The 11415-nt window shown below is 36.6% G+C and overlaps 2 protein-coding genes and 1 pseudogene across 2 annotated transcripts; 1 reads left to right on the top strand and 2 right to left on the bottom strand.

Moving 5' to 3' along the window:
• Positions 1 to 296: 296 nt before the first annotated feature.
• LOC113299703 (probable 2-oxoglutarate-dependent dioxygenase AOP1) lies at positions 297 to 1745 on the top strand. The gene is made up of 3 exons (XM_026548776.1): positions 297 to 722; positions 824 to 1145; positions 1321 to 1745. The coding sequence occupies exons 1-3, from the start codon at positions 340 to 342 to the stop codon at positions 1561 to 1563; spliced, it is 948 nt and encodes a 315-aa protein (XP_026404561.1). The 5' UTR covers positions 297 to 339; the 3' UTR covers positions 1564 to 1745.
• Positions 1746 to 2046: 301 nt separating this feature from the next.
• On the bottom strand, positions 2047 to 2971 carry LOC113299704 (ubiquitin-like). The gene is made up of 2 exons (XM_026548777.1): positions 2766 to 2971; positions 2047 to 2457 (listed from the first exon to the last, which is right to left on the bottom strand). Exons 1-2 carry the CDS (start codon positions 2865 to 2867, stop codon positions 2203 to 2205), a joined length of 357 nt encoding a protein of 118 aa, XP_026404562.1. The 5' UTR covers positions 2868 to 2971; the 3' UTR covers positions 2047 to 2202.
• A 1459-nt stretch (positions 2972 to 4430) lies between these two features.
• On the bottom strand, positions 4431 to 9378 carry LOC113299705 (annotated as a pseudogene).
• Positions 9379 to 11415: the final 2037 nt, after the last annotated feature.

Here is an 11415-nt window from a genome sequence, read left to right as displayed (position 1 = left end):
TCATATCCTTGAGATTTACATCATTTTCTCGGTCTAGTCATCCAATAGTTACGTATAACATCATTTTCAACAACAGTGACATTTTTATCGATCGATATTTTCAATATATCTACATTGTTAACTAATCACATTCTTGCTCATTTTATGCGTTAGTTTTATGCAGCCTCAAGTCGACCGAGAGGTCTATAAATATCAATCGAATCAACTTATGTCAGACATCATTATACAATATTATACAACTAATATAAGCCAATTGTCTCTAGAGGTACTAGTATCTGTCCTTTCTCAGTTTCTCTAATCATTCTCTTGCTCATTCATCGATTTCGAGGAATATCAAGAATGGTATCTAAAACACTCAACAATAAGCTTCCGGTTATAGACTTTGCTGGGGACGATAATTTCAACCCAGGAACAGATTATTGGTTGTCAGTTCGAGCTAAAGTCTGTCAGGCACTCGAAGAATATGGTTGTTTCGAAGCTGTGTACGGCAATAAGGTGTCACTAGAGCTTCATAATGAGATGTTTGAGGCAATCAAGGAGTTATTCGACCTACCATTAGAAACCAAGATTCTAAATACTTCACCAAAACCCTACTACGGTTATGCTGCTGAAGCTTCAGTTAGACCTCTTCTTGAAGGTATGGGTATTGACGACGCGCCCATTCTGGAACAAGTTTCTAGCTTCACTAATCTCATGTGGCCAGAGGGAAATCCCAGCTTCTGGTATATCCAAACTTTCATTACGTTATTATTAGAGGAGTAGTAGTAGTTGCAGTAGTAGGGTTTGTATGTGGTGCTAACTTTCATTTACTATTTTCGTGTAGTGAAACTGTGCATTCCTTCACAACGAGAGTGACGGAGTTGGAACAAACCGTGACTAGAATGGTTTTTGAGAATTATGGAGTGGAGAAGTACTACGACTCACATATTGAATCGATGAATTATCTCCTTCGAGTTATGAAATATCGTAAATGCGAAGCGAGTGAGAGTAACTTGGGTGCTACTCCTCATACAGATAAAAGCTATATTACTGTACTTCATCAAAACCAAGTCCATGGATTAGAGGTACAGACAAAGAGTGGTGACTGGATAAAGGTTACACCGACGGCCGGTTCCTTTATAGTCATGACAGGAGATGCATTCCTGGTAAGTTTCAAACTCAAAACAAGATAAATCATCTTAGCCACGGTTTAACTTAGTCAACTCCAGTCAACTATTTGACTGATATCCAAACTCATAACTGATCCTTTTATTTTATTTTTGGACTAATAATACCCATGCTAACAAATCCTGATTTTTGTTTTTATTTTTAAAAATGAAGGCGTGGAGCAATGGCAGGTTGCAGTGCCCTATTCATCGAGTTGTCATGGAAGGAGACTGTACAAGGTACTCGGTCGGATTATTTGCATTTAGCCATGCATTAGTAGAGGTTCCAAAGGAGCTGGTTGATGAAGAACACCCACTAAAGTTTAAGCCATTTTCTCAAATCGGATTAACTAACTTTATGATGACAGAAGAAGGTCAAAAGGCTGAGTCTACTGTAAAAGCGTACTGTGGTATATGATAGCTAGATGAAGATGAAATTTTAGTATTTTACCAGTCGGGACTCCGGGCTGTCAAACTGATAGCCTAGTCACTGCTTGTAATTCCATGCTCAGATCTCTATTTCAATGGAGTTTGCAGAAACCCTGTTGTTTAGTAAATTAAACTTTACAAAGTACAAATGTAAAAGAGCAAAATGACAATCCTGGAGATTCTGTTCCCTTTGATCAAACATAAATAAATCCTAGAGAACGGTCCTACCCTGGCAAAGTTAGGATTCAAGAATGAATCCTTAATATGCTTCAAAAAAGAATAAAAAAAATGACTACAAACTTATAAATTGTAGAATTAACTAAATTTTAATGAAAATATTTACTCGAGGTAGATCATCCTCTCCGGAAATCGATCATTAGATTTCACCATTTGAAAGCAACAGAATGTGTCATTTTAAGCATTGCAATGTCAACTGAATAATCACGATTTATTAATTATCAGCAAATAAGTACAAGTATCAAATATATTCTGAAACCCTTCAAAGTTCAAACCGTTAACACTTCCTATTCAATCAAACAAAATAAAGTATTGTAATTAGTGTATATACGCCATTCTTGGTTCAAAGTACTTTATTCTTATTTTAACTTGCAATCGGCTGCTAAGGTGATCACTGACGAAGCTCAAGTGGTCCATCTCCACCTCTCAATCGCAGAACAAGTTGGAGAGTAGATTCTTTTTGGATATTATAGTCTCCGATGGTTTTCTCATCTTCAAGTTGTTTTCCACAGTAGATCAATCTTTGCTCTTTAACCGGAACGCCTTCTTTATCCAGAATCTTGAGCTTCAAACTCTCAACTGTTTCAGTAATTGCAACATCTATCGTTATCGTCTTACCAACAAGGGTCTTCACGAAAATCTGCATCTGTATTTGTATCAACGTTCCATTAAATGCCGCCATGCTTATAGATGAAGATAGGAATTCAATATAAAAAAATAATGGGAATACAAATCACAATTTAAACAGTAATACGAAAAATAAATAAATAAATAAGAAAAATAATAAAAATAATCATCAGATCTTGAATTTACTGTAAACAGGGTACCAATTCATATTCGGCTCAGTTTAGTTCCATCAACTATATGAAATCATGGGTATTAAGTTATCGTAAGCTAAAAAACAAAACTAGAAAATTTAAATTTCAGAAGAATATAAAATGCAGATGCTCATACCTTGCTTGTTATGGATATCAAAAGTAAAATGATAGAGTTTATGTTTGGTAAAGGAACAGTAGTTACAAGAGAGGATTTATAGAAAATACTAGTGTATGTCATTAACACGTAGCTAGAGCGCGTACTCAAATCTTATGCGCGGTAAAACGGATAGGTTCTGTTCTATTAATCCCATGGAAAGAAGACTTCCATGACAGTGGACAGGTCAACTTAGATAAGCAAATGCAGAAGAACCACCTGAATACGATTCCATCATCATATTCTCTGTGTCATGTTTTCTTGACTTTTTCTATTACTTGAGCTTCTTGTTTTGTTCCTTCTGAGTATTCTCAAAATACAAATTCGAAAAATCCAGTCTCTGAGCTGATCCTTATTAAAATCCTAGTAGGAAAATTTTTCATTGACTTAGGAGTTCTATGCATACCATCATATGACTGATTTATCTGAGCTCGCCTTCTTCAAAGCTCGCTGAGTTAAATCAGTATGAAAATAAGCTATGAAGCTGAAGATATCTTGGTACTATTACTACATACCTTGCTTTTTCTGTTCCCTATTTTTATCACATTTGGTATTAGTTATATAGTGAAGAAGACATGCTGAAATATATAACTAAGAAGCATTTAATAGCACCTATGCAGATGTAATCTACAACGCCCATGCAAAAGGAACTTAAAGCACCTATGCAAGGGTGGAAATCATTAGAGAGAAGGAGGACTCAGAACGTGTGACCTAAATATGTAGCACGGTCAAGTATCAACCGTGTTACACATGACTTCTAAATCTTACTACCAAGTCAAGCTATCACTAGATGGTACCATCTAAATATCAAATCTAGAAATTGATAAAAAAAGAAAAAAAGAAAAAAAGGTGACCAGGACAGTCTTATGGGTGAATGTATTTAGCCAAATTGAATTTTAAACAAGTATAACTGACTTTCCAAAATCTCTGTCACAGTCGCATACCTCATAAGTTCATTAGACATCAGTGCTGACACAGTATCCTAGTTGATTAAGAGGGTATTAGTTATTTAGACTACTGGTTTTAATAAATTCAAATTGAAGTAATACATAAAATAGAAAACTGGAAAGAGGTAATCGAGGGCTGACCTATGGGCTATGGGCATGCCATCACTTGGAGTGTTCTAAGAGGTATGACTCTTGGTGGGCATTTCTAAATAACTTCCAAAAGTATATGGCTTAAGCTGGCTTCTATAATAATTACTGGCCACGTAATCAGGTGCTTTTTCTCTTTTAAAAACTCAATCATAGACTTGACTAGGGATGACAAGTTGAACCATAAAACCGATTATTGTTTCATAGTTCGAACTAAAGTGTGCAAAGCACTGAAAGAACATGGTTGTTTCGATACCTTGGTGTAGTGAAATTGGGTACTTATTCAGGAATGGAAATGGAACAAATAGTATCCACGACCATTTCAAGAGGGTGTGGTGAAGAAAGATTATGCCTATGGATCTGGAAACAATGAATTGCATTAATAGCCAAGGTTTTAAATTATTGAACCCTTGCATGAATTGGACTGAAATTGAAGCTACGACTCACACAAACAACGCATTTTTAAACAAACTCTAGCAAAATCAAGCAAGTGGGTCAGATACACAAATGAAGAATTGGGAATGTATTGGCACTAAAGCATCCAGCAACTTACCTCCGTAGTAATGACTTGTAACACCTTGATGAATCAGTTTTGAGCTCGAGTCTGTATCTGATGATTTGTAGAGGAACAAAAATATAAACGTGTATCAGTTTTTTCTTTATCCAAAGAAACCAATATACGAAAGTATAAGCGCAGAAACACATAAAACCGAAATAGAAGACTGTATACAAACCTCTGTGGCACATAGTTGCTATGAATATTAGGGGGGGTGAGGGTGCAAAGGCTGCCCATCAGAGGATCCTTGCATTAGAACCAATTCTGTACTGGACCATGTCAAGAATTCTCCGCCACCTGAGCTTTGTCTGCATTTAACTTATCCAATAAGACACTAAAATATCCACATCATAAACATGCACATAAGTTTGTTTCACAAGTTACCGAGCACGTAAGATGTTTAAAGCAAATAACATTACAGTATATCTCCCCTTCACTATTGCATACGATCTTTTACTGCTAAATAACAGTTAGTGTAATCAAACATTCGTAAAACAGTAGGATGTTCTTATGAGGGCTTTCTGGGAATTTGTAAACCGGAGATAAGCTAAGCTGCACCCTCTTATGACATTCCCTGTCCTTCACCACATTCTTCATTTTCTTCAGATTTCAGTGAAAACAGATTTCCTTGTGCGTCAAAGTCGGATTTCTCTGTTCTAGAAACATAGATACTATTGCATCCTCTTGGTCTTGCAAGTTTTTAAAGAGGCAGCTAGAGCAGGAGTCACTTTGGTAGCCTTTGCCACAGGACTTCCTCTTGACTGATATTTGCTATTAGCCTGACACACTGTAGGAATTGTAAAACAGATATCTGATTTGTGAGAAAACAACAAGAATACAAATAGCTATTTAAAAGGTTCAGATAAATATTGATAATAAAAGCATTGTTACATTGAAAGGACTTTCTTCATGTAAGAATCCGTAATTTTTCATACCAACTTCATTTTATGAGTTTTGGTCTCTACCTAATGCTACACTATATCCAATTCTTTCATATCATGACCAATGAAATCGCAGTAAGCCAACCTGAATTTTTGATGCATTTGTGCCGTTCCTCTAATAAGTGCCAAGCATGACGTTAGTAACATCCTTGAACACTTCCCTAATTTTGTGTTGAAGACTCGGGTCTGATAGTTCTCATCTAAAGCAGATCTTCTACAATTACCACGGGTTAGTTTCTTCATTTCCTGTATTGTGGGTGTTCTCTAGTGCTCTAGGGAAAAGCATGACCCGGAATGCATGGATGGCTGCAGCTTGTGGTCTTATCATTCGAATACTACATTCTTCTGAGATAAAAGAAAGCAAGTTATCATTTACAATATCCGGAAGACCTCGATGACATGACAAAGGGCCAAAGGCACAGAGCCCTCAAACTTAGGGAAACGGTTATGAGAGCAAAAAGATGCACATAATTCAGTGAAAGAAAAATATTATTTGTACTCATCAAAATTCAGTAACTGGAATCACACAACATAAGAACAGCAGAATTATGAAAATCTCATCTAAGAAACTGTCACAATTGAAAATTTGATACCCAAGCTATCACAGCTCAACCTCAATCAACTTTTTAATATACAATGAAAAGCTAAAACAGCTGACTTTTGACCACACCACAGATTGAAGAACAATGGCCTTCATCCCAACCACTAGAAAAGAAAAGAAAAAAACAGATCTGGTCTCAAACTTCATCTTCACTGGACTATGGAATTCATTTATCTGGGTTATTCATCATTTTTCTTGTAATTTCATTACTTATCTTAGTTATTTCCACATTAAAACCAACATCCTAACTTTGATTGTCATCCTATGAACATACTGCTACCTGGTTTACAATCATAACCCCACTAGATTATTTGCTTTCTTAATGTGTAGGTGTTTAGTTCGATTTGACATAATAGTTATGTGCCCTAGTTCTCTATGTAAGAATTCACAGCCAACTCTTCATTTCTATGACGACGGATCTGCAAATTTACTAAGAAAAAGTCTATTCAGAATCACTAGACGACAGCATATCAAATAACAAATCAAACATCAAGCTCATTATTTAGAAGCTCGCATTGAAAGATTTTCATTACGGGGCACTTTTCATGTCACAATAAAATGCATCTTATGTAAATCAAGGAATTGCGTACTGTTATTCCTCCTATCAGATGTTATAAAAAAATTAAGAATGGAAAGGTAATGCTTACCATTCATCTACTGAACTGCTACGTTAAGTTGAAAGCTCCACCTTCCTTTGAAACATACATCACTGTATAACAGGAACAAATAATATATTTGGTGTTATTCTTGTTGAAGAAAGTAAACCTGCTTTAGAACAATTATATTCAAATTTGTATTATAGGACATTACTTTTTAAATCCTCTAGAGTTGTGTAGATCTCAATGCATTATGGACGAGTTCAACATTCGATGCTGAAAACCGAGGAGTGTTCTTCACTTCAATCCAACTACACCCAGGATCCTTATTCACTTTCATGGATCTCAATTTCTTTCTCACTTCCTCCACCTTCCCCCATTTTCGAACTGCTGCATAGATATTTGACATAATCACATAAGGCGTTATTTGATCAGGGTCCAGACTAAGCAACTTTTCAGCCACCCTTTCACCGATTTCCATGTCCATCCAGGACCAGCAAGATCTAAGCAAAGATCCCCAGATAATCCAATCTGGTTCCAACATCATCCCATCAATGAAATTCTCTGCTTCTTTTAGACGTCCTGCTCGACCAAGAAGATCCACCACACAACAATAGTGCTCTAACATGGGTTCTATATTATAATCTCTCGTCATCAAACTAAATAGTCTCATTCCCTCATCTACCAATCCTGAATGAACACAGGCTAATAGAAGTCCAACAAATGTTACCCCATTAGGATACACCCCTCGATCTAACATTTGATGGAATAACATTATTGCTTCTCTTCCTAGTCCATGGTAAGCATAGCCATGTATTAAAGAAGTCCATGCAGCAACGTTAGGCGAAGATATATGAGTAAATGAAGCTCGAGCATCAGTTATATTTCCGCATTTTGCATACATATCTGCAAGCGATGTACCAACATATACATTCCATTCAAATGGGGTTTTGCTCAAATGGGCATGAAGTAGCTTTCCTTGTTCAAGTGATCCCAAACACGAACAGGCATAAAAAAGGGTAGAGAATGTTGATCTGTTTTTCTGCACTGGTAACCTATGCATAGCAACATATAACTTCAATGACTCTTTCGGTTGATCATTTTCAATATATGCTGAAATCATTGAGTTCCATGTAGCAGTATTTCTCTCCTCTTTTGTTTGTTCAAAAAGCCCAACAGCTTTGCTGAGCTCTCCATTTCTAGAATACACAGAGATCATAGTATTTGAAGTAACTATAGTTTTTTCAGGCATCTCCTCAAACAATCTTTTCGAATCATCAATTCTACCACTCAGTGAGTACCCTTTAATCATTAAATTACAGGAAACAGGATTTGGTTCGATTAGGTGGAAGATTATTTCTGCCTCATCAATCCTACCCATTGAAACAAGTCCTCCAATTAGTGAATTTGAAGTATTCAAAATTGGATGAGAAAATTGCCAATAAACCCGTTCTGCGTCATCAATGATGTTGCAACCACAATAGAACTCAATCAATGCACCACAAACAGACTGATCAACTTCAAACCCACACTTAATCAAAAACCCATGAACCATTCTCCCTTCATCAAGACCTCCCAATCTAGTACAAGCCCTTACAACACTATCGAACGTAAATTCATTAGGCCTTACTTCCCCATCAACTATCATCAACTTAAACAACTTCAATGCTTCTTTATACTCATCTTCACTCCTTGAGTAACAAGTGTTAGAAATCCCCGGGCCTAAGTAACCTCGAAAACCGGCTTGCAAGGTTAGGGTTGCCCATGGCCTATTGAGCATGGATCCTAGGTTGCCCTAGACGATGTGGTACTATTTAACACCCCCCTCAATGACTAGGGCTACACTGAACTGATGGGTATCACAGCCGCTGACTGGGCTACACTGATGGGTGATACGGAAACCACGGACACACGGATGGACATGGGTGGGTTGAGAGGGACCTGCCTCTGATACCATGTTAGAAATCCCCGGGCCTAACTAACCTCGAAAACCGGCTTGCAAGGTTAGGGTTGCCCGTGACTTATTGAGCATGGATCCTAGATTGCCCTAGACGATGTGGTACTATTTAACAACAAGAAATCATCATCGTCCACGAAACAACATCACGAATAGGCATTTCCTTAAATAGCTCCACGGCATCCTTGATTAAATCACAGTGAACAAAACCCACAATCATGGAAGTCCATAACAACTCATTTCTATCATGCAACACATCAAAAACCTTTTTGGCTTCATCAATTTCATAACTAGTCGCGTAAAAGTTCAACAAAGAACTACCAACAAAATCAAAGTGTTCAAACCCAGATTTTAAAACTAAATAATGTATCTGCTTCCCGTCATGTAAAGATCGTAAACGGGAACAAACGCTAAAAGCTGAACAAAAAGTAGAATCATTTAACTTAACACTACTTCTATGCATTATCATAACAATATCAAGGCTATCTTTAAGCTTACCCCACTTCGAATAACCAGATATCATAGTATTGAAAGTTACCACAGTTCTCACTGGCATTTCGTCGAATAACATGCGAGCAATCTCTAAATTTCCTTCTCTTGCATGCTTTGTGATTGAAATATTGATTGAAACTATGTCTGGGGACGAGAGACGATTCTGCTGAAAGGTTGAGTAAAATTTGGTGATTTTCCATCTTAGATGATTCCACCTTCTGAGTACTGAATACTTGGAAATCATTTGGACTCGGAGAAAGAGTCCGTGCCCATATAATTATGCCGATATGAAATAAGACATTTGCAGTAGTAGAGGGGGGTGTCAACTGATAAGAAACCCTTGAAGTTTTGCGCCGCAAGGCCGGCACCCTTTTTGATGTTCGCGCCCAGTTTCTTTGTTGCTTCCGTTCTTTTTTGTTTTTGAAGAGGGAAAAATATCATTTGGTCCTTTTTTATCTGGGAGACTGGGATCATAACGGTTTGGTCGAGCGGGAAAAAAATGTTTCCTATTTGGTCCATAATTATTTGAAAATATTTAAATGAACACAAATACCCTTCTGCGCTAGTTCCTACTTATTTTTTTGTAGCAGTTCATTCTGTTTAATGAACTATCAGGGTTTTTTTGTAGATTTGAGTTCATTATGTTTCATGAAAACTGTACACTTCATTATATTCTATGAACTTCATTACATTTCATTACATTTCATTAAATTCTACAAAAATTTCGTTGTTACAAAAAATCAGAGTTCGTTCTTTCAAATGAACTCCTAATAAAACTTATATGAAAACCGAGTTCATTCTTTCAAATGAACTCCTAATAATACCTATATGAAAACCGAGTTCATTCTTTCAAATGAACTCCTAATAAAACCCTATATGAAAACCAAGTTCATTCTTTCAAATGAACACCTAAAAGAACCTATAGAAGAAAATAGAGTTCATTTTTCAAAAGAACACACAACAAAAATTCGTAAAAAATAGAGTTCATTCATGAAAATGAACTGCAGCAGCATCATCTTCATCTTCTTCGTCGTTTTCAACAGTAGCAGCAAAACATCACCGTCTTCAACAGCAGCAAAACTTCATCTTTAACACGAGCAGCAAACATCAAAAACAAGATCTTCAACATCAAAATCAAGATCTTCAACATCAAAATCATCGTCATCTTTAACACATAAATCTATCATCGTCTTCATTATCTTCATCGTGTTCATCATCATCTTCAACCGCAGCAACATCAAACAGAGAAGAAAAACAAAAAAATCTTCGTCGCAAAAAATCTTGTTCATCATCTTTATATACTCATCGTCTTTATCATCTTTGCAAATCGTCTTCATCATCTCTGCAAAATCATAACCCTAGAACTCACACAAATCTTCATCTTTTATGTAGCAGCAGAAGAAGGAAAAAAATAGAGAGACAAACTAGATCTGAAAATATAAAGATGAGAGAAAGTAAATCTGAAAATGATTTCTTCTCTCTTGATAATTGAGTATATATGCCTAGAGTGACGTCATGGATGATGTAACGGTCCCAAAAGGGTATTTCTGCCACTACAAGATGATTATTACATCATCCACAACGTCACCCTAGGACCAAACAATAATATATATTTTTTTAAAAAGGACCAAACAGACAGTTGACTAGGTCAACTAGACCAAACTCACTCCAATATATTATTTTTAGGACCATAGAATATTAGGTTATAATTTGACGTGGGTATGTGATACCCACAGAGTAATGGAAGATAACTTCACTGATACAAACCGGGATTGTCTGGTCTCCAATTTTGGTTGAAAAGTTTCCTATTTATCTGCCGCTTCGTTGGCCAAGCCATCCGCTGCTTGTTGACTCTGTTGTTGTTGTGTTGTGTTTTTTTAATCATTTAAAATATTTCTTTATTAAAATAATATTACAATATTAAAATATTACGAATAACTGGTTGGGATCCGTGTCACCAGCTGGGCAGCAACACCTTTCTGAATGACAATGCCTAATCAGTGAAAAACAAATTACATTTCTTTGCGCTAACATCAAACCTAGACAAGTAATTGTGCAGCATCTTCAAGAGATCCACCAAATCCTCCCCAAGTTCCCCAAATGTCGTGAAAGGTAAAGTGCCAAACCTAAAACCTTAAGCCAAATACTTATCAAAGTATCTTTTATGTTTACACGAAATGGCATTGCTTAAGGCTAAGCCTGGCCGAAAAACACGAACTCCTCCTCTAGTAAAATGTGACACACCAGTCACATCTAAGAAGACGTCGCGTCTGTTATCCAGTTGTAAACCAAAATATCAGCAGGTCTTTAGGGCCCCACCATCATTGGACAGGAAGCCGCCCGCACGAAATAACATGTCGGCAATGGTGTCTTTGACAAGATCGTGCCGAAATTT

This window comes from Papaver somniferum, chromosome 7, assembly GCF_003573695.1.
Source record: "Papaver somniferum cultivar HN1 chromosome 7, ASM357369v1, whole genome shotgun sequence".
In the NCBI taxonomy this organism is placed as follows: Eukaryota; Viridiplantae; Streptophyta; class Magnoliopsida; order Ranunculales; family Papaveraceae; genus Papaver; species Papaver somniferum.
This window is presented reverse-complemented; position numbering and strand designations above follow the sequence as displayed.

Bases quoted from the DNA above. Each gene is read 5' to 3' on its own strand.
- LOC113299703 (XM_026548776.1), top strand. From the start codon at position 340: ATGGTATCTAAAACACTCAACAATAAGCTTCCGGTTATAGACTTTGCT. The intron at 723-823 runs GTATATCCAAAC...ATTTTCGTGTAG, and splicing joins GAGGGAAATCCCAGCTTCTG to TGAAACTGTGCATTCCTTCA. The intron at 1,146-1,320 runs GTAAGTTTCAAA...TTAAAAATGAAG, and splicing joins TGACAGGAGATGCATTCCTG to GCGTGGAGCAATGGCAGGTT.
- LOC113299704 (XM_026548777.1), bottom strand. From the start codon at position 2,867: ATGACATACACTAGTATTTTCTATAAATCCTCTCTTGTAACTACTGTT. The intron at 2,458-2,765 runs GTATGAGCATCT...ATACAAATACAG, and splicing joins TGATATCCATAACAAGCAAG to ATGCAGATTTTCGTGAAGAC.